Source organism: Carcharhinus amblyrhynchos, chromosome 6 (genome assembly GCF_965287045.1).
Source record: "Carcharhinus amblyrhynchos chromosome 6, sCarAmb.v2.hapA, whole genome shotgun sequence".
Lineage (NCBI taxonomy): Eukaryota > Metazoa > Chordata > Chondrichthyes > Carcharhiniformes > Carcharhinidae > Carcharhinus > Carcharhinus amblyrhynchos.
The window spans coordinates 37,883,688-37,907,616 of NC_137329.1; the positions used below are offsets into that span (position 1 = coordinate 37,883,688).

General features: G+C 40.3%; 1 protein-coding gene across 5 annotated transcripts in view; it reads left to right on the forward strand.

Moving 5' to 3' along the window:
• Window positions 1-23,929, forward strand: part of kmt5b (lysine methyltransferase 5B) — a 53,855-nt gene that overhangs the window by 12,814 nt on the left and 17,112 nt on the right. For 3 of the 5 annotated variants that reach the window (XM_080190233.1, XM_080190232.1, XM_080190234.1), the window contains exons 2-6: window positions 7,200-7,442; window positions 12,530-12,683; window positions 16,876-17,041; window positions 18,893-19,002; window positions 21,723-21,889. In XM_080190233.1, the coding sequence (XP_080046359.1) occupies window positions 7,283-7,442; window positions 12,530-12,683; window positions 16,876-17,041; window positions 18,893-19,002; window positions 21,723-21,889 (757 nt within the window). In that variant the 5' untranslated portion in view covers window positions 7,200-7,282. Of the gene's footprint in view, window positions 1-7,199; window positions 7,443-12,529; window positions 12,684-12,883; window positions 13,042-16,875; window positions 17,042-18,892; window positions 19,003-21,722; window positions 21,890-23,929 lie in introns of those variants that run through there. The other 2 variants (XM_080190235.1, XM_080190236.1) reach the window with 2 other exon arrangements.

Consider the following 23,929-nt stretch of genomic DNA (forward strand, 5'->3'; position numbering starts at 1 on the left):
TGCTGGAATCCATCATTTGAGGAGATGAATGAGTATTTGGAAAGACAAAAGCTCAATCCACCATTGTCAACATGGTTTTATGGGTAAGTCATACTTGACAAACTTGCTTGAGTTCTTTGAGGACAAAACCAGCAAGGTGGATAGTGGGGAACCTGGGGATGTGGAATACCTGGACTTCCACAAGGCATTTGAAAAGGTGTCTCATAATAGATTAATCCTGAAGCTGAGATTGCAGGGTATCAGGGGTAGAATACTGAATTGAGTTAAGGATTGGCTGACTGACAAAGCAGAGGGTTAGGATAAATGGGTCCTTCTCTGGCTGGTGAAATGTCACTAGCATGGTGCTGCAGGGGCCAGTCTTTGTAAACAATTGATAATTGATCTATATAAATGATCTGCAAGTGGGGACAGAGTGTAACTTAGTAAGATTTGCAGACGATACTAAAATAAGTGGGAAAGCAGGCAGTGAATAGGATATAAAGATCCTACAGATAGGCTGGGAGAATGGGCCAAAATTTGACAGATGGCATTTAATATGAGTAAGTGTGAAGTTGTCCATTTTGGCAGAAAAAAATAGGCAAATTATTACCTAAGTGGAAAGCAAATTTAAAATGCATTCGGGCAGAGGGATCTGGGTGCCTGTGTTCATGCGCAAAGAACAGTACAGCACAGGAACAAGCCCTTTGGCCCTCCAAGCCTGCACCGATCATAATGCTCGCCTAAACTAAGTGCGTATGCACTTCCGGAGTTGGTATCCTTTCATTCCCATCCTCTTCATGTATTTGTCTATATGCCCCTTAAACGCTACAATCATACCTGCTCCCCTCACTTCCCCGGGCAGCACCTTACAGACATTCATCACCCTCTCTCCTCTTTTCACCATGCACCTTAAACCTATGTCCCCCAGTACTGTTCTATGAAATGAAAGAGCCTCTGACTATCCACTTTGTCCATTCCACTCAGTTGTGTAAACCTCTTGGGTCACCCCTCAACTCCATCGTTCCACTGAGAACAAACCGAGTTTATCCAACCTCCTCATAACTAATATCCTCCAGACTAGGCAACATCCTGGTAAACCTCTTCTGTACTCTCTTCAAAACATCTACACGCTTCTGGTAGTGTGGCGACCAGAATTGTTCACAATATTCCAAATGAGGCCTAACTAAGGTTCTGTACAGCTGCAGCATGACCTGCCAATTTTTATACTCAGTGCCCCAATTGCTGAATGCAAACATGCTGTATGTCACCTTGACTAGCTTGTCCACCTGCATTGCCACTTTCAGTGATCAGTGGACATGTATGCCCAGATTTCTGCCTGTCAATACTCCTAATGGCTCTAGCATTTACAGTATAATTCCTACATGCATTGGACCTTCCAAAATGCACTACCTCATTTGTGTGGATTAAACTCCATCTGCCATTTCTCCAACCGATCTCTATCTTGCTGTATCCTCTGACAATCTTCTTCTTTATCTGCAACTCTACCAATTTTTGTCGTCTGAAAACTTAATCAGACCAGTTACATTTTCCTCTAGATCATTTATATATACTACGAACAACAATGGTCCCAGAATTGATCCCTGCAGGACACCACTAATCACAGCCTTCCATTCAGAAAAGCACCCCTCTGCTACTATCCTCTGTCTATGCCCAAGCCAGTTCTGTATCCATCTTGCCGGCTTTCCTCTGATCCTGTGATTTCACCTTTCATACAATCTGCCGTGACGTACCTTGTCAAAGGCTTTATTGAAGTCCACGTATACAATACCACTGCCTTTCCTTCATCCATCACCTTTGTCACTTCTTTGAAGCACTCACTCATGTTAGTGAGGCACGATTTCCTCTTCACAAAACCATACTGTGTATAACTAACAAGTCCATTTGTTTCCAAACGTGAGTAAATCCTGTCCCTAAGAATCTTTTCCAGTAATTTCTCTACCATCGACATAAGGCTCACTGGCCTATAATTACCTGGATTATCCTTGCTGTCCTTCTTAAACAATGGAACAATATTGGTGATTCTCCAGTCTTCTGGAACTTCACCTGTAGCCAATGATAGAGATTTATGCCAAGGCCCTAGCAATTTCCTCCCTTGCCTCTCTGTATTCAGGGGTAGATCCTATCAGGCCTTGGGGACTTACCTACTTTAATGCTTTTTAAGACACCCAACACCATCACTTTTTTGATTTTGACATGACCAGAATATCCACACACCCCTACCCTCAACTTGTCATCCACCAAGTCCTTTGGTGAATACTGAGGCAAAGTGTTCATTTAGTATCTCGCCCATTTCTTCTGGTTCCATGCATAGATTTGCTTCTTCAGAAGGAACTCTTCGAAATGCAGCTAATGAAACAACAACAAAACTTACTCCAACTTATAAATCAAAGAAAGGATTTAATAAAGAAATATCATTACTCCAAACTTAGGGCATCGCCCTGGGCCACTCCAAGCACGCACGATTCTACATAGTTCCTTATTTGTAGTGAATCAATTGGTCAGCTGATCATTATATTACTCTAATTGGTTCCATGTTTTACTGGGTCAGCTGACCCATGTGTCTTGTTCCCATTGGTCACATTACATCCAATACAAATTTGTCACTGGTTACATTCTAACAAGATTCACTTCATTATCTTTGAGTGGACGAACCCTTTCCCTGGCTACCCCTTTATTCTTTACATACGTATAAAATGCCATAGGATTTTCCTTAATCCTGTTTGCCAAGGACTTTTCATGACCTCTTTTAGCTCTCTTAACTGCTTCCTTAAGTTTATTCCTACTTTTTTTTTTCAAGGGCTTCATCTGTCGTAAGCTTTTTAGACCTTATGAATGCCCTCCTTTTCCTTTTTGCCAAGGCTCATAATATCCCTCGTTATCCAGGGTTCCTGGTACATGCCAGTCCTGAATTCCAATCAACTGACATTTGAAGGACTCCCACATGTCGGATGTTGATTTACCCTTAAAAAGCCCCCCCCTAATCCAAATACTCCAGATCCTGTCTACTGTAGTTAGTCGTCCTCCAATTTAACACCTTTGCATGAGGGCCACTCTTGTTATCAACAAGCGTCTTAAAACTTAGGGAATTATGAATGCTGTTCCTGAAATGCTCTCCAACTGAGACTTCAATCACCTGGTCAGGCTCATTCCCCAATACCAGGTCGAGTATGGCTCCTTCCTGAGTTGGGCTATTTACATACTGTTTCAAGAAACCCTCCTGGACTCTCATTACAAATGCTGCCCCATCCAGTCCCGAGTAGTGAGTCCCAGTCTGTATAGAGAAAGTTAAAATCACCCACCACAACAACCCTTTTGTTTTTAAATCTTTCCAAAATCTGTCTGCATTTCTGCACCTCCTGTCTCTGGCTGACTGTTGCGAGGCCTGTAATAAACCCCCAGTATTGTCATTGCATCTTCCTATTCCTGAGCTCTACTCATATTGCCTTGCTGCCTGAACTCTGAGGCGTCCTCCCTCAGTATAGATGTGATATTCTCCTCAACCAGTAATGCAACTTCCCCACCTCTCTTACACCCCCTCCATCCTGCCTAAAGCATCTAAATCCTGGAGTGTTTAGTTGCCAATCCTGTCCCTCCTTTCAACCAAGTCTCTGTAGTAGCAACAAAATCATAGCTCCAAGTGCTAATCCAAGCTCAGTTCATCTGTTTTACTCACATTGAAACAAATGCACTTGAACACAGCAGGGCTGCTGGTCTGATTAACTACTCTCTGCCTGCTCTTCCTCTTAATCTTACTGGTCTTAGTCTGTAGCTCTCCCTCAGCTATTTCTTCTGCTGACCTATTGCTGTGGCTCTCACCCCCCTACCACACTAGTTTAAACCGTCTCGAGTCATTCTAGCAAACCTATCTGCCAGGATATTGCTGCCCCTCCAGTTTAGGTGTAACCCATCCTTCTTGTACAGGTTCCACCTGTCCTAGAAGAGATCCCAATGATCATGATATCTGAACCCCTCTCTCCTCCACCAGCTCTTTAGCCACGTTTAGCTGCACTATCTAGTCTCTCTGGCACATGGCACAAGATGTAATCCTGAGATTACAGCCCAAGAAGTCCTCTTGTTTAATTTTGTTCCTAATCCCCTGAACTCCACTTGCAGGACCTTGTCACTCTTCCTGCCTAAGTTGTTAGTACCAATGTGTGCCATGACATCTGGCTGTTCACCCTCCCCTTTCAGAAAGTCCCATACCCTTTCAGAAACATCCTTGGCCCTGGCACCAGGGAGGCAACATACCATCCTGGAGTCTCTCTTTCCTGGTCATAGAAATGCCTGTCTGCATCCCTGACTATAGAATCCCTTATAACCTTTGTTCTTCTGTGCCTTGATCCTTCCCACTGAACAAAGCCAGTTGTGGTGCCACTGTCTTGGCTGCTGCTGTTTTCCCTTGATAGGCTATTCTGCCCCCCCCCCCCCCCCCCACCTTTCAAAACAGTCACCCACCTATCTGTCTGCACCTTGGGTATGATCATGACTATGATGCTTTCTGCCACCTGCATGCTCCTAAGTGCATCCAACTGCTGCTCCAACTGATCCATGGGGTCTTTAAGGAACTGCATTTGGGTGCACTTCCTGCAGATGTGGCTGTCGGAACGCTTGAAGCTTCATAGATCTCCCACATCTCACAGGCAAAGCACTTCACCCCACTGACTGACATTTATACCACTAATGAATTTATTTACAAATAAAACACTTAAAATTTTAGATTATAATGAGCTATACGGTCCCTGGTGGTAGATTTCCACTATAAATATTAATAGCAAAATACACTGGACTCCTATACTATTTAATTAGTTTTTTATTGCAGAAAGTTGGTATGCAGGTGAAACATATAATAAAAAAGGCAAATGGGGTGTTGGCATTTATTGCAAAGGGATTGGAGTATAAAATTAGAGAAGTGTTCTTGCAATTGTATAGGTGTTAGTGGTCTAAAGTTTATTTATTAGTCACAGGTAAGGCTTACATTAACACTGCAATGAAATTACTGTGAAATGCCCCTAGTTGCCACACTTGGGTGTCTGTTCAGGTCAATGTACACTTTTCAGACTGTGGGAGGCACCTGGAGAAAACCCATGCAGACATGAGGGGAATGTGCAAACAGTGACTAAGCTGGGAATCAAACTCAGGTACCTGGCGCTGAGAGGCAACAGTGCTAATTGTGTCCAGTTTTGGCCTCCTTACTTGAGGAAGGATGTAGTGGCATTGAAGGCAGTTTAGAGGGGTTTCTCCAGATTGATTCCAAGGATGAAAGAGTTGAAGTATGAAGAGATTAGGCTTATGCTTGCTGGAGTTTAGAAGGATAAGAGGGGGTCTGATCGAGGTATATAAAATGTAGCCTGAATTGTTGAATGGCCAAAAAGGAGATGGATACATTTATAATTTGTTTTTAAAGAATAGGGAATATGGGGAACAGGTGGGGAGGTGGATTTGAGATCAGGGACAGATCAGCCTCGATCTGATTGAACCTGCTCTGCCATTCAATGAGCTCAATTTGCTGCCTTCTGCTCCTACTTCCTATCTTAGGCCAGAATTTGTTGCCTGTCCCCAGTTGCACTTGAGAAGGTGGTGATGAGCTGCCTCCTTTAAATTGCTACGGTCTGTCTGGCATAGGTCTACCCACTGCACTGTCAGGAAAGGAGTTCCAAGATTTTGATCCAGCAATAATGAAGAAATAGTGATTAAAGTTCCAAGTCAGGATAGTATGTGTCTTTGTGGAAGTAGTGGTGTTCCCATGCATTTGCAGTCGTCATCTTTCTAGATGGTAGAGGTGGAGGAATTGGAAATGTGTTGTTGAAGGAGTCTTGGTGAGTTGCAGCAGTGTATCTTAGATGGTACTGTGTGTTGGGAGAGAGATGAATGTTGAAATTGGTGTTTGACGTGCCAATCAAGTGGGCTGCTTTGTTGTGGATGATGTCAAGCTTTTTGAATGTTGATAGAGTTGTACTCATCCAGGCAGGGTAACCCCAAAATGATGATAGTGGGAGATTCAGCAATGATAATGCATATGGAGAGTAGCAAAAAAAAATTCACCTTGAACTGAGTTCTTGGTACTGACTTCCTCAAAAGCAAGTTTTTGAATAAATGTAGAAACCTGCCAATTTTAATTAGCTGTACATTTCAAGGTTTACAGATATATCAAGGTTTACAGATATATCCCTCTTCTTTCTGGTTACTTTTTTGCTTCAATCTGCCATCTTGTTTACACATGCCGTTTTTCTGATTGCCAGTTCCCAATATTACTTCACTGTTACAAGCAGTAAATGTGGACGAGACACTATTATATCTGGCACTCAGTATGCTTTGCATTCTGTTATGAAATTGAGCTTCCTTTGAATCAAAGTTCAACCTTCATAAACTGAATAGTAATAAGTTCCAGCTATAAAGTTACAATTGTATACCGTGGTGTTTAGACAATTTGATATACTGCTTTTGACAAAAGGAAAGAAGTGCTGGATGGGTGTTAAAACAGGACATGGCTGTTTTTAGCCCTAATACATTAGTCAACTTGCTCCCAGTCATAGTTACTGTAGTAACCATCTTCATTGGTCTTTAAGGTGAGAGGGAGTTTGTGCTGAAGCAGCATGGAAGAGAACAGGCCTTTATGGAGAGAGGTGGGGGAGGCGAGCTCTCATCCGGAGGCCTGATCTACCATGGATCTTTTGGGAGCATCTCCTTACCTGAAACCTGTGAATTAGGCAAAAATAGTTTTGCAAATTGTGAAGAAGATGGCCATGACTATGATCTTGACCCATACATCAGCATGTTTCCAAATAGGAACAGGCAACATATGTAACATCACCCAGTTGGCTATCCATTGCTGTGTAGGGGTGGAGATTGACCCTCTTTAAGCTGAGAGAGAAGTGCATTCTTCTCTCTGACCTAAGAGGAGGAGGTGTTACTTTGCCAGGATAACAATGAATGGGAATGCAGAACTCTAAATGCAGACTGATTAGCTATGACCTTATTGAATGGTGAAGCAGGCTTGAGGGGCCAAATGGCCAACTTATGCTCCTATTTCATATGTTTGTCTGAATAACATTGAACATTCGTGAAGAGAAAATTCTTGGCTGTACAAATTTTTTTGGGTAATTTTAATAGTCTTTAACAAAATGTTGTGTCTGTTTTGTAGATTATCGAGCTAAGCCAGTTGCTATAGCAATATTAATTCAATTTATTTGTTTCAACAGAGAGAAGATCAGAATTCATTGTAAAGAAAAGCTGCCTTGTCCTGATGTAGACTAAATGCAACAGCTTCAAGTCATTTGTGGGTATGAAGTGGTTGGGCGAAACGAGGAATATGTTCGTAAATGGCAGCAGGAAAAATGCAGGAAGGTTCTCCAATGAACATCAAAGTCAAACCAAACTACAACACTCTGGAAGGGGAAACTCAAGGACCAACACAAGAATCGCACTTGGAAAACGTAGCACCCGTAAGTGACTTGATTTTTATGTGATTCGTTTAGGAATTGAATAAAGCTAAAGCAACTAACTGTCATAATGTATTGTATTTATAATTTATTCACTAATTTGAGGTGAAAGACTGCCACAAATTGGGATTGTGATTAAGACAATGGACAATAAATTTTAGTTTCTCTCCTTATACACGAAGTGGTTTTTTTAAAGACATAATTCACCACTTCTGGATCTTGTTCTTACATCTGCAACAGGTAGATTAGTATCTGTCCGTGACAATGCAAGTGATCACTGAACAGTGCTTGTGAACATAAAGTCTGTCTTTACTTTGAGCTTGCTCCCCCATTGTGTTGTGTTGTACTACAGCCGTGCTTAATGGAATAGATTTAAAACTGAGACTAAAAATAGAACCAGGGTTGATCCTTTGGCTTGATGGTGCAAAGGGGCATGTCAGGAGCAGCACCAGACATAGCTAAAAATTTGTTAACCAGATGAACTACAACTACTTGCCAGCCAAACAGCATGCGATGGAGCTAACTATCCCACAACTAGTGAAATCAGAGCAAAACTCTGCAAGCTTGCCCCACCCAGTTGGAATCATAGAATCTATGATTCTACCCATTTGTGAATGATAGTAGATGGTTTAAAAGTTGACAGGAGGACATGGGTTCACAAATATCCTTGCTGTCGCTGCAAAAGACAAGGCTGACGTATTTTCAACCATCTTATGCCAGAAGTGCTGATTGGATGATCCATCTTGGCCTCCTCCTAAGGTCCCCAACATCGCATGCCAATCTTGTGCCAATTTGATTAATTCCAATGATAACAAGAAACTGCTGAAGGCACTGGATGCTGCAAAGACTAAAGAGCCTGACAACATATTGGCAGTATTACTGGAGACTTGTGCTCCAGAACTAACCATGCCCCTAGCCAAGCTATTCTATACAAATGTATAAATTGGGAACCATTTGGCACCCAATCTATTCACTAACCTCATGGTCTGATTGTGACCTCCATTCCATGTTCTGCCTATTCCAATATCCTTTGAGTCCCTTAGTAGTCAAGAATCTATCTATCTCTAAAATATTCACTGACCCTTCCTCCACCTTCTTTGGGGAAGACAATTCCAAAGACACTCAACTCTCTGGTAGAGAACAATTTTTCTCATCTGTCTTTATTGGGAGGCCGCTTACTTTTAAACTTTTTCTCCTAGTCTGTTACTCAACAGAAACATCTTTCCATCCTGCCAAGTCTCCTCAGGAACCTGACTTGTTAGTGCTGTAAGGCAGTGGTACTCATCACTGTGCCACTGTGTTGCCCAGTAAAGTTTAATCATATCACCACTCAATAATATCACTACTCAATCTTCTAAACTTCAGCGGATACAGGCCCAGCCTGTCCAGCCTTCATCCCTGCATCCCAGGTATCAGTGAAGTGAACCTTCTCTTAACTGCTTCTAATCCACTTTTAATTCTACAAGATACACTGCAGGAGCTCCCCAAAACTTCTTAGATATCACCTTCAAAACCACAGCTATTACCATCTTAAAAAGAAAAGGGCAGCAAACGTATTGGAACATCACCACCTGCAAGTTCCCTTCCCAAGCCACATACTATCTTGACTGGGAAATGTATCACAATTCCTTTACTGTTGCAGGGTCAAAATCCTGGAACTCCCTTCCTAAGTGCACTGTGGTTTTACCTACACCATCTGGACTGCAGGGGTTCAAGAAGGCAGCTCACCACCACCTTCTTGAAGGCAATTAGCGATGGATAGTAAATGCTGATCGAGTCAGCAAAGTCCACATTCCTTGAATGAATAAAAAAAAGCTTTAAAGTAATTACTCAGGCTAACTTTGTATTCTGGATTCGTTTTAATTGAATTTAAATTCTATAGCTTCCAAGATAGGATTTAATCCCATGTCCCCAGAGCATTAGACCGTGCCTCTGGATTACTAGTCCAATGTCATTACCACTACACTGATACCTCTTGTTTTAGTACAGCTGCAATGCCACTAACTACCTGACAATGTGGAAAATTGCCCTGGTATGTCCTATTTGCACAAAGCAGGACAAATCCAATCCGGCTAAATACTGATTGTATTATCCTCCTCTTGGTTATCAGAAAAGTGATGGAAGGTGTTGTTGGCAGTGCAGTAATAGAATCATCATAGACTCCCTACAGTGCAGAAGGTCATTTGGTCTATCGAGTCTGCATCAATTCTCTTCTGATGGAGCATCCCACCTAGGCTAGTCCTCATGTATTTACACATCTTGGGACACGAAGGGGCTGATCCACCTAACCTGCATATCTTTGGACTCTGAGAGGAAACTGGAGCACCCAGAGGAAATCCAGTCAACTGGGACTTAATCAGGAATAGGAAATAAACTTCTCACTGCTCAGTTAGGGTTTGGCTCCTGACTTCCTTTACAGCATTGCCCAAACATAGATAAAAGAAGCAAGGTGAGAGTGACTGACTTAGAACATTGAACATCACAGCGCAGTAGAGGCCCTTCGGCCCTTGATGTTGTGTCGACCAGTGGAACCAATCTAATGACCCTCTAACCTAAACCATTCCACTATTATCCATATGCCTATCCAATGACCATTTGAATGCCCTTAAAGTTGGCGAGTCCACTACTGCTGCAGGCAGGGCATTCCACACCCTTACTACCCTCTGAGTTAAGTACCTACCTCTGACATCCGTCCTATATTTATCACCCCTCAATTTAAAGCTATGTCCCCTCGTGTTAGCCATCACCATCCGAGGAAAAAGGCTCTCACTGTCCACCTTACCTAATCCTCTGATCACCTTGTGTGCCTCAATTGGGTCACCTCTTCTCTCTAACGAAAACAACCTCAAGTCCTCAGCCTTTCCTCATACCTTCCCACCATACCAGGCAACATCCTGGTAAATCTCCTCTGCACCCTTTCCAATGCTTCCACATCTTTCTTATAATGCGGCAACCAGAACTGTACGCAAGATGGTATTTGACTGAGTGAATCATCCAGAAGCCCTTGGGGGTGGGTGGGGGGGGAAGAAGAGAGAGAGAGAGCCATACCTAGCACAAAGCAAAATGGTTGTGGTTGTTGGAGACCAATCAATTCCGTCTTGAGACATTGTTGCAGGAGTTCCGCAGGGTAGTGTCCTAGGCCCAGCAATCTTCAGCTACTTGGTCGATGATCTTTCCTCTATCATATGGCCAGAAGTGGGCTTATTTGTTGACGGTTGCATAAAGTTCAGTTCCATCTGAAACTCAGACCCTTGATCTGTGTCCAGTATGACCAGGATAACATTTGGGTCTGGGCTGATAGACCATACCAGTACTAGGCAATGACCATCTTCAAATGACAGTACCTAACCATCGCCTGTTGACATTCAATGATGTTACCATTGTGAATCCCACACTATTGACATCCTGGGGATTACCACTGGCCAGAAACTGACTGGCCCATGTAAATACTGTGGCTATGAGAGCGGGTTATAAACTGGAAATTCTGAGGAAAAATAGTTCGCCTCCTTGCTTCACAAAGTCTGTCTGCTGCCTGCAAGGCATAAATCAGGAGTATGGTGGAATACAGTCCACTGGATGAGTACAGTTCCAACAATATTCAAAGCTCAGCACCATCCAAGGCAAAGCAGCTTGCTTGATTGGCACCCCATTGACCGCCTTCAGCTTTCACTCCCTCCACCACCAATGCAGTGTCCGCAGTGCAGACCATCTCCAAGACGCATTGCAGCAAATCACCAAAGTTCTTTGATTAGCAACTTCCAAATCCACAACCTCCATCACCTAGAAGGACAAGGACAGCAAATGCTTGAGAACATCACAATCTGCGATTACCCTGCCCAGCCCCACACCATCTTGACTTGGAACTATATCACCATTTCTTCAGTTGCTGGATCAAAACCTTGGTACTCCCTTCCTGGGAAGATGGTGAAGCAGTGCTAATATCATTTAGCTAGTAATCCAAAGCCCAGGCTCATGTTCTGGGGTACGCGTTCAGATCTCACTATGGCAGCCAGTTTGAATTTAAGTTCAATTAATAAAAGCTAATCTCAGTAATTATGACCACAAAACCCATGATTGTCATAAAAATACATCTGGTACACTAATGTCTCTGAGGAATAAAATCTGTCTGTACCTGGTTAGGCCAGTATGTCACTCCAGACCCACAGTAATGTGGTTAACAGTCTAATTCCCTCTGACGTAGCTGTGTGAGCCTATTTCAAGAGCAACTGTGGGGTGCAGCAAATGCTTTCCTCACCAGCGACAATCAAATAGAAAAAAACTGCATTGGGAATTCCTGCAGGAGGTGGACTACAGTTTGAGAAGGTGGTTCACTGCTATCTTTTTAAGGGCAATTGGGGTTGGGCAACAAATGTCCTTGCCAGCAACACCCACAGCTTATGAAATAATTCTGAAAGCACTGTTGCAACCTTTGGTTGTTATTTGGTAGTTTTTGTGCAAAGTTACTTTCAGCTTGGAAGCATCTTTAATGGAGAAGTGAATATTATTTTCTATGTGGAAGATCTGATTGGATGTAAAATGTGCATTAATTGATATATTGTTCTTTTGATGACCTTGTATTGATGGATAAGTCCATGTCAACAATCTGATGTTTGAAAGATTGTGAAACTAGATGGGATTCTGTAAGAATTGATAGAGCATGTTACTGGCAATTATTGACAATGTAAGTAGTCAGTTCCTAAGTTTTCCTTTTTGACTTTGTTTAATGAAATATTTTATCATCAAGAACACCATTACAGTTTGTCATCCACTTGAAAGCTGATTCAAGGAAAGGCACTGATGATGGAAATGAGATATAAGTTTTACAGGAAAGGCTTGTTGTATATAAACAAATATATATACAACAGTATTTGCTGAAACTAGATTATTATAGCAGAAACATGCTTTAGTGGCAAATTGATTAGAATCATTCAAATTTAGTATCCTTGAGATTATTTGAACTGTCCACACTTCAAAAATGCTTCAGTGAAGCACTTTGTAACATCCTGAGGTCATGAAAAGTGCGATATAAATGCAAATTATTTTCCTAAATGCCAATTAAGGCGCAACCAACACAATATGTTTTTTTTTAGGCATGATGGGTTTTGAGGGTCATGGCTCTCGATATGTACCTTCCACTGGAATGACAGCCAAAGAGCTGTGTGAAAATGATGATCTAGCAACAAGCTTAGTCCTTGATCCCTATCTGGGTTTCCAGACACACAAAATGAACACCAGGTATGTCAGGCAAGTATCCTCCACTCCAGTTTTCAAATCTAAATAGATTGCTGATGCATTAGCGGTAAATTGTAATCTATTTGTGGATGCGACACAAAAATTATTTTTTTTTTTCTCCCATTTTTTTCCTGTTGTAGGTTGCTCACCACCTCACATCCTCCTCCAACCAGGAGGGTGGGATGGTTTGGGCCGCGGACCTCTCGATGACCGCCATCAATAACGCTCCGTGTTTGGCAGGCAGGTGTGACTGAAATGGGGTGAGCCTGACGATGTCAGTTCCTCCTACCTCCCCCGAGATGGAACGCCTCGCTTCTGCGCGACGCTCTTGCAGCCTAGCCAAGAACTGACCAAACTGACCCGATTTGAGGTAGGGGGATTCAAGTAGCAGGCAGTCCTGGGACTCGAACCCGTGACCTCCTAATTGGGAGGCGAGTGCTGTATAGGGCTGTGTGACTTAAAATGTTCAGTATATAGGTTCAGTCCTCACTACTTCCAAAATCCAAGTCATTTTTTCCCCCTCCTCTTTGTTATTTTAAAAGCTGAGCTTTTTAAAAAATAAATGCCTTTAAAGGTACCTCTAAGTACCTGTCCCACAATTTTATTTTGTTTTTTTTGTTTTGGTAGTAATTTTCTCTGTTTCAATTGTTGTAAATGATGGGTAGCAAAAAGTCGCCTATAATGGCAGATTTGAATATTTTCTTCCCAGTGTTTTTAAAAATAAGCAATGTTTAATTAGAGATCTCTGTTCCATCGAATGTTCTGTACCAAATGTCTCAATCAAATTGAAACAACTGAAAATATATGAGACTACTACCATCTGGAAAAAGGGTGACAAATTGGAATAACCTGCATGATAAAATTGATATTTTGCACACATTTTTAAAAACTTGGTGAAGAAAATATTAAAATCAAATATTTTATGCGTAATCATTTGCTGCTAGAAATGGGACAAATTTAAAATGAAGTGTCCCGCAACGCTGAAGGTTTGCTGGCGATAACTTGTGGAACGAATACCTGGGGTCATCAGATAAGTAAAACAGAAATGGTAAGTTAAAGCTGTTATTGCAGTAGACATCTTGGCAAGATGCACAGTGGTGTTTTCCTATGTGGTGAGTTCTTCATCTTCAATGTGTTAAGTGTATTCTTGTGGCAAGACAAACAACTGAGGGTGAGTCCTTGTTAACTACACTTGTATACCTCAATGCAACTGATCTGCTGCAAAGGTTGTAGGAAAGTCAATGGTACCTGAAAGTGTAGCCGGTTCACTTGGGTGGCTGGCTGAATGTTCTTCTCTTCAAGAAATGCTCGCCAGTTAATTTGCTTAATTTCATTGTTCAGTGAAGAAGTCTGTTAATTTTTTAATGATTATAGGATCATGCATCAAAAGCTTTTTTCTATTTTCTGTAAGGACCACAAAAAATAAAGATTTTTAAATGTGACTAATGCACATGTATGAATATGGCATTCTCCATGTTGCATTTCTTCATTTTTGGGTGTGGGCAGAATCCAACTTAGATGACTAATTTGGACAGTGTTTTAAAATGAGGGGTAATAGTTGTCGAAACTTAGCACTTGATTTCCAGTGTAAAATAACTTGTCTTTCTAGTGAGTATTTCCTGAGGAATTACTAATACTGCCTACAAATGGTAGACCTGTGAAACATCATTTTCAATGACTACAATCTTAATTGAAATTTTAGGTACTGGATGGAGGAGAATAAATTTACAGAATGTAGCTTCTTTCATCTGTCAGTTGATAAGGGAAGTGTTTAGCTGAGTTAAACAGACCTAAAAGCCCCAGTTTTGATGGCTGGTCTGTGCTAATCAGAATATTCAACTGGGGTCAGGGTTGATTGGCCTTACGTAGCTAAATCTACGTGGGAAAGAGAATTAGACAGGCTTATTTCTCCTGCTATTAAAGACAAAATTAGCTTTGACTTTAGATGACCTCTGAACCAATGTTTTCATATTAGAAATGACTGCCTGGCCACAATACTGAAGCTGGTATCACATCTCGCCAAGATTTAGTTTAATTAGGAAATGGCGGCGGTGGGGGGGGTGCAGGCAAAAGAAACTTGACTGAAAAATAAGCAGTGAATAACTCCTAGTCCTTGTTTAGCATTCTGTTTAACTGATCAACTTAAATTGTAATCATAGTCATCATAGCTTGTCTGTCCAAAACTAAAGTCTGAATCTAATATTGCATTTTACCTTGTACAGTTCATGAGGAGTGCAGGATGTTGACAGGGGCACTGCATAAGGCAATGTTTAACATTTTGCTTTGGCTCCCTACATTTAAAATCTTCTGGTCACTTCTCAGCTTCCATTTGGTTATAATGTAATCAGTCTTTGCTGCCCTACTTGATTTAGAATGCATGTTTTTTTTAAGGTAAATGCTTAAATAAGATTTGCAGGACCTGTAGCCATAGTACTTTATAGTAAGGGGTTTTCAAAAGCAAAACCTTTATAGGCTATGCAGTGGGTTTCGTGGGTCATATACCTGTTTTGTCTCATCTCCGTTTTACTTAAAGGCGTTCAATTGAAGGCTTCCCACCTCACCAATTACTAGCATAGCAATAGTGTGGCAAGTTGGAGTACAGGGTGTGGAAGTTATATCAGTTATATCATCTTTGGTTAGATTCCAGCATTCCAATTCTGGGATGATGTATTTGGCTTAGAGGGGATGCAACACATTCACCAGAATAATACCAGTGCTAAAAGAAGTCAATTATGATCAGTTGCATAGGTTTGTGTTCATTTGAATGTAGAAGAGTAAAGGGTGAGCTAATTGAAGCCACTGAGATTTCTGTCTCTGCCTGATCAACATACCCTATCTTTGTGCGAGTCCTCTAAACCTTTTAATCCATCCCACACATGTTTAGCAGGGCCAACTTGTGCACACTTATTTGGGAACTTTTGGTTGAGGCTGTGTAACTTAAAGGGGAACATTTGCACTTGACTTTTCAGTGATCGAGCATAAATGAACTTGATAAAATTTAAATAAACAAAGATTCGATGTGCCTTTATTTTAATTAGTCTCCTGACCATAATATTCATAGAATCACAAGAGGTGGCCACTTTACCCGTTGTCTGTGCTTGCCCTCTGCAGGAGCATCTCATCTAATCCTACAATCTACTTTTTCCTATAGACGTACAAATATTTTCTCTTCAAATAATTATCCAATTTTCTATTGAAAGCCTCAATTAAATCTATTTCCACCGTACTCTCAGTGCATCCCAGATTCAAACCAATTGCTACAAGTGCTTCTTTTGCCAATTGCCTTAAAGTCAATATTCTTTGGTTCTTGACACTTCCACCAACAGCAACCTTTTACCCCTATCTACGTTGTCTAGACCTATCCTTGATTTGGAAGACCTCTATCATATTTCACTTGTCCTTCTTCTTCCTTAAGAAGAACAGGTCAGCTTTTCTTAATTTATCCATTTTGAAATTCTCTGGATGATTAATATATAATATATAAGAAAAGCAGTTGACCTAACATTGATCCTTGGGCATCCCCACTAAATTCCTCATTCAGACTGTCCACCATTACCGTTTCCTGTCATTCAACTAATCAATGCTCTCGCTACCCTTTTTAAACCATGAGCCTTATCTTTGCTGACAAGTCTGTTATTTGACACTTTTAATCAAACTCTCTGTAGAAGTCCACAAGCATCACATCAATCACATTACCTTCATCAGCTCTCTCTTACTGCATCAACAAATTTTAAGATAGACTAACAAAATTTTCATTCAACAAATCCGTGATGGCTTTCCTTAATCCATATTTGTCCATGTGACTGTTGATTATGTCCCAAATTATCATTTTAAAAACATGCCATCAACAACGATAAACTGACTGACCTGAAGTTGCTGGACCTATTCTTACTCCATTTTAAAGAGCATATAATTTGGAATTCTCTAGTCCTTTGGCACCAAACCTGTATCCAAGGAAGATGGCCAGTATCTCCACAATTTCTGAAGTATTCCCATATGTATTTTTAAAAATTCAAGATCGAGGTGGATTTTAAGACTGGTCATGTTGTAACTAAGAGGAGGTACAGCATACTTGTACAGTGTGATTTTTAAAATGGATGTCTTTCAACTACGTTTGTATTTCATTACTATATTATCACTGATATTGGATACAATTTTGTATTGTGCATGACATTTATTGTTCAACTTCTTTTTCCCTATTAAGGTTTCGACCTATAAAAGGAAGACAGGAAGATCTGAAAGAAGTAATAGAGGATTTCAAGAAGAAGGAGAATTTAGAAAAAGCCTTCAAAGCACTAACAACGGGAGAATGGGCGCGACACTATTTCCTCAACAAAAACAAAAGTCAAGAAAAGTTATTTAAGGAGCATGTACGTGGAGTTTTCTCTTGTTCTTTTTCCATGAAAAATTTTCCAGGAAAGCAGAGTATATGCTTAAGGGTATGAAATGGTTCCAAGTGCTCCAGCTCTCCAAAACATTATTTTGAAACAATTTTTGCTAAAGTCTGAATGAAGCATAAAAGCCTTCCAGATCTTTCAAGATTTTGTGCAGTGCATCTTGAGTATAAACTCCTGTTAAATTTCACAAGGACAGTTTTGGAAATCTAATGACTTGTGTGTAAAAGATTTGTGTGTGTTCTTGCTTTGATATTTAATAAAATGTTATGATTGTATAGCCTGCTGTTCTGCATTTTCCATATGGCCCAATTTACTCTTTCTTTGGGTGGGCGGGAACTATTCCATGTTTTGGAATATAATTTTATTGAAGTGCGCGGTCATTTAAGAAAGCAGTTCATAAGGCACATGGGAACTTGGGAGTTTATAAGTGGGGAAATATAGTACAAAAGCAAGGAAGTTGCAGCGAACCTTTTATGAAATGCTAGTTTGACTTCAAATGGAGTATTGTAGCCAATTCTGGCACCACACTTTAGGAATGATATCAAAGCATTGATGAAGGTGCAGAAATGATTTGGAGATGAAAGACTTCAGTTTGTGGATTAGATTAGTGAAGCTGAGTTCCTCAGTGAAGAGAAGCTTAAGAAGAAATTTGACAAGTGTTCAGAATCATGAGAGGTGTAGACACAGGGTTAGATAGACTGTTTCCATTGGTCAAAGGGTCAAGAGTAATTGGTTAGGAGCTGGAATTCAATGTTGTGGTGGAGGCAGATTCGGTCATGGCTTTCAAAAGACCAATTGGATAAATTGTCTGAAGAGAAAATAATTGCAGGGCAATGGGAAAAGGACCGGGGAGTGAGACTAGCTGAGCTGCTTCTGCAGAGAGCTGGAATGGATGCAACAGGCAGAATAGCCTACTGCTGTACTTTAATCAGTCTGTGATTGTACCTTTTTAAAAGGAAAAATTCTGGGCAAACTGAGCTTCCTTAAAACTTTATTTTGGAACACCCATACTGGCTGCCAGGGAAGTTTGTTGTCTCTGAAATCTATAGCACCACAACCTCCTGTAGAGTGAGGTTGCATATGTGTAGGTTCATTCTTGACAGCAAAGCTCTTGCTGATGGAAATAATCTCATTGTCTTTCACGTATAGTCTAAACTGCAGTCATTAATATTGTGGGGAGGAATTTATAATTCTGCTGTTTGAATAGCATCTAATCTTGCCTCAGAGCAGCATGGAGAGAATTGTTGTATTTCCCACTTTCGTTTCAATTTTGGTCATTTGAGTGGCTGTCATTAATTTGGTGGGGGTGTGCAAGAGATCACTGCCTCTAATATTCCCATTGTGCCCCTAATTCATTGGCCTATATATCACATTATTTTACTATGATAATGTGAATATGATATGGTAAAGACTTCTTATTGATTTATTTAACTAAACATTGCTAAGCAGCTGTTTTTAAAATGCGGTTCAGATCAGAAGAATTACTGGGTGGGAGTAGTTACCTGTCATTCGCACATTGTGTTCATCTGCATGAAACACCAGATCTGAAGGGAGGTGAGACCAGTTTTTTTAACGCACCTAAAGAAAATAATGATGTGGCCAACTGCCTGTGGGGAGAAAAACATAAATTCTTGGATCAAATCAAAAGCCAACAAGTGCAGTGCAGTTCTGGGTTGTGGTTCAGTAATCTGTCAATTGAATATTTGAATCTGTCATTTATAGGATATTGTGATTTAGTGCAATTTTGTTCCTCCAGTTCAACTGTACAAGATTATCACAAATGCAAAAAATATACCTACAAAGTGTTTAATGTATTTTGGGCAGGTTTTCATTTATCTGAGAATGTTTGCAGCCGAAAGTGGATTTGAGCTCTTGCCTTGTAATCGGTATTCATCGGAGAAAAATGGAGCCAAGATAGTTGCAACCAGGGAATGGTAAGAAGTGGACTCATTGTAGGTTGTAGATTTATTTTGGACCTGTGATGATTATGTGATGCTCGCATGGCATGGTGGATCTACGTTCACGGAAAAGTTAACCGTAAAAGTAGCAGTAGGACCTATGGTCTCTAACCTACATTTATTTTTTGAAATATCTGTTCTGATTTTGTGGAATTGAATCATTGTATTCCATACAGAATGATTGCAGTATTTTTGCTACTTTTTTCCCTGTAAGAGGTGTTTTTAAGTACATGCACTTTATTTAGTGTAATGATCATTGTAGATAAACTGATAACTACAAATTAAAAACAAATGCTGGAAATATTCAACAGGGCAGGCAGTGAACATATTGAGTTAATGATGTTTTGTTAGAGTTTCAGATGAGTAGCTTTTAAGCAAGTGAAGAACCTGGGGAAAGGGGAGTGTAGTGGTGGGTATGGCATGCACAAAAATGATAGTTTTATTTGATGGAAGGCAGAAGTGATTAAATGTAAAATGTAAGTACACTGCAAGGCAAAGGGAAATGATTGTAAGGCTAGAATCAAATGATGGGTTGCAGCAGAATGCAGTGGAAGAAAGGAGCATGGAAAATCTGGCAAAATAGAATGCTCCCATTGACCATCATTGCCAAAAAAAACCTTGTGTATGCTGAAGATTTAAGTTAGTTTTTTGCCATTGGAATCACAACTAATGAATAAAATTAATTCTATTATAAATGTGGAAAATTGGTACATCTGAAATATTAGATAACAAAACTTAATGAGTTCAAATAAACAACAGCAGCTAACTTTAATAGTTATTTTAAAGGAGGGTATTTAGCAGAGGTGTAGCCAAAGGATGAGATGTAGATAGGAGTGCCCAAAGCTTCATCAGAGTTGAGTTTTCAGAAGTGTTCTCAAAGAGGGGAGAGAGTGCTGGGAAAGTTTTAATGATTTGAGTGGCAATGCAAATTCAAAAATGTTTTGGAAGGGAAAGGCACATTGGAAGGTTGCAAGAGTAGAGGGGTCCATTTGTAATTTTTTTTTACAAATTGGGGCGATAACCAAGAGGGTCGGCACAGGAAGAAAAGGAGACATTTAGAATGTCGGCTAGCATGGGGACCAAAAAGGGAAGTGGAATCTAATTTAGTGGGAATAGGATCAAGGGAGCAGGGGTGAATCCATGGATAAGGTGATCTGAGGGCGGATAAGAGTGATCGAGAAATTCAGGACTTCGATGGAGGGGAGAATAAGGGAGGTTTGGTTGAACAAATGGCCTAAATCAGGAGCAAATGAGTGCCTCACAGTTGCCCATGAAGTTGGGGCAGGGAAGAGATGTTGAACATGCTAGTTGTGATATTGAATAAGGAAATATGTAAATGAATAATCCATTTTCTGGCTAGTAATTTGAAATAAATGTTTAACTTTAGTTGTCCCTAGTAGTTGAGCAGCAGATACAAAATATTTCAATAATGGTGCTAAGAAACTTCATAACACACGTGAGTTAGGTTGTTGGGTCCTGTAACTTTTCATTACTGGCTATTTTCTTCTGGGTATTACTACATAATTTAGTTTCCACACAAACTGGTTCCAGTTTGCTAAATTCATGAAGGGTAAACTCAAAGGCATTTGATTACAGAACAAGATGGAAAAAGCCTTTTCACAGCCTTATCCTTTACTTAGACTGTAAATATTCTAAAAGTGCCTTTTTTTGTTACATATCTACGCCCTTGATCTCCTCAGACGTAGAGGTAAAATCTGCACATTCTCCTGTGTCTGTGTGGGAAGTTTCCTCTCACGGTCTAAAAGATGCATTGGTTAGGAGCATTGAGCATTCTAAATTCTCCCTCAGTGTACCCGAACAGGTGTTGGGAGTGTGGCACTAAAGGGTTTTCACAGTAACTTCCTTGCAGTATAAGCCTACTTATGATATATTTTTTAAAAACCTTTGTTCTTGCTTGGCCTTGGTTGTGAACCATATTTTGCAGCGAAAGGCAACTCTGCAAGTTGTGTTCTGGTACATGAATCACAAAGCTGGTATCCAAGTATTGAATGTTGCCGTTTATTGCAAAGGGGCTGGAATATAAAAATAGTAGTATTTTGCTCCTATTGTACAGGGTATCAAGTACTGTGCTTTGTTTTGGTCTCCTTATTTATGAAAGGACATCATTGCATTAGAAGTAGTTCAGAGAAGGGTCACTTGATTGATTCCTAGGATGAAGGAGTTATTTATGAGATAAGATTGGATAGGTTGGGTCTGTATCCAGTGAAGTTTGGAAGAATTAAATGTAATGTCTGGAACCATACAAGATGCTGGCTGGCCTTGACAAGGTGGGTACTAAAAAGATGCTTCCCATTGCAGAAGAGACTACAGTGACAGGGCACAGTTTAAAAATAAGGGGTCTCCCTTATAAAACAGATGAAAATTTTATTTTCTTGGAGGGTCATGAGTCTATGAAATTCTCTTCCTCAAGAGTGGTGGAGGCAGAGTTGTTAAGTATTTTTAAGGCAAGAGTGAAATTCTTGACGAACAAGGGAATCAAAGGCAGGAGGTTACAATCAGATCAGCCATGATCTCATCAAATGCCATTGAAGGCTTGAGAGGCTGAATGGCCTACTCTTCCCAATTCATATGTTATCATAAACTCTCCCAGAAAAAAATTGCAATAGGTTCTAGTGGCATTATGTATTTTGCAGACTAAAGATCTTACTTTTGTACAATATTTGACTTGCACATAGGAAGAAGAATGACAAGATCGAGTTGTTGGTTGGCTGCATTGCAGAGCTGTCAGAGATGGAAGAAAACTTGCTTCTTCGACATGGAGAAAATGATTTTAGTGTTATGTTTTCCACAAGGAAGAACTGTGCTCAGCTTTGGCTTGGACCTGCTGCATTTATTAACCATGGTATGGAATTCTTCTTGAGGGTTGATTTGCAATGAATAGTGGTTGGGATAGTTATTTCATTGAATATTCAGGTGCAGTCATCTTCTGTTAATTCCAAGTCATTTTGTTTGCCTGAAGGAAATTCAAAGTATCCAGTACTTCAAATTAAAGATTTTTATGAATCAACCCAGCAAAACACTAAGGACAGTAAAAACTTCATAATGCAACCTATTAAAATGCACATAATTAAAACTCCACAACAGTACAAATTCAAGCCATTTTGAAAAACATTTTAGTTTGTTTTCTGTTGACATTACAACAACTTGCATTTAATTTTTAGCTTTAACGTAGTAAAACATTCCATGGTGTTTCACGAGATTATCAAACAAAATTTGATCCTGTGCCACACATGACCAAAAGGTTGGTTAAAGAGTTACTCTTTAAGAAAATCCTAAAGGAGGAATTTAGGGGAAGAATCCTAAGGCATAAGGTATGGGAAACTGAAATCACTGCTGCCTGTCATATTCTTGGTACTGTTAGAGTAGCATAGGACATTTACTGAGTCTGCAGAACTTAAAATATTGAGATGCATCTTACGTGAGACTGCATAAGAGAAGGGGAGAGAGAGAGAGGAAGTAAAGCGTGTTACACTACATGACTTCCTGTGATGTATGGTAACTGAGTAACATATTACAGTTAAAATTAACCCCTCATACTAAAACTTCCTTCCAAATCTCTGACTTCCATTTCTATATTTCAAAAGATCAGTGAACCATAAGCCACAACTTTAAACTGTTGTAGTACTTAATTTTGTTTTCTTCTCTTGGGTCCTTTTTTTCCCTTCACTCCATTCCTTATTTTCCATGAAGATAACCTCTGTGGCAGTTTCATGATTAGATCTTTTTTGAGGGGATTGAGGGTTTGAGTTCTCTGAATGATGTTTCAGATTCTGCTGAGCAAGAGGAGTATAGCAGATAACTTGGTTTCACCAGTATGGTTGCTATCTGGGTTGGTTGGATAAATGCAGTATCTCTGGCTGATCTGGTTGGAGGGGTTACTTCTGTGTGGCAATCGTTGCTCATCTGTTCTGTCTCATTCTACAGTGTTATGTTTGAATGAGCGAAGACCATAAATGTGATGCCTGTTCAACTACTTGTCCATAGTGATATGGTCACTGATTGAAACTGGCTCTCCTGGTTGAAGATCTGGCAGGTTGTGTGCCTGATAATATTTGTCATTGTTCCATATTTGGCTGGAACAATGTTTGTTTTTCTGTCCCCCTCATTTTCTCCAAGTCACCAGGTTGTACTTGTGCGTGCATGCTTGCAGTCATCTCCCAATTAGGAGTTCACATAGTGACAAACTATTTTAGTGGATAGCTCAAGTCCAAGTTGGATGTTGTTGTTGCTTAACACTGCTTTTTCACCTTCACTTGATTTGAGAATATTTGAGCGTTAGACAGAAGGGCAGATCCATATGATGCAGTGAACTTGTCAAGGTATTAATTCAGAAATTTTAGGTCCATTGTCTGAGATTGCAAAGTCTGGGATTCCATGTGATACAAATATCATCTTCAGCAAGATTCTCTGTTCGAAGAGATTCATCCCAAGATGTTTCCACGGTCGTGATGGGAAGGATAATGACATCAATAATTTCTTTGTCCCCTGATAAATAGCACCAGTAATACAGCTTGATATCATTCCTTTGAGATGTCTGGCTACCAAACAGAATATCTTGCTGTGACTCAGTGTTTTGTGATGCCCAAACATCCATGATGCAGTTGTAGAATGTTGAGTCTCTGAACTCTTGGAATGACCACTATCTTTGTCATAGATGAATTAATCATCAATTGTATTGAGATGCCCTCTCAGTTCATAGTACTGTCTGAGAATGGGATTGTGTGGCATATATGCTCTCATCTTTTGATGTGGTACTCTTTGAGCTGAACATGTTCTTCATCAGATTTTTGTGCATCTTGAATACATTTACATGCTGACTTGTCGCTGGTATATTTGTGGTTGTTGTGGATATAAAGGCTTCTCCCTCTTTGCAAGAGCCCAC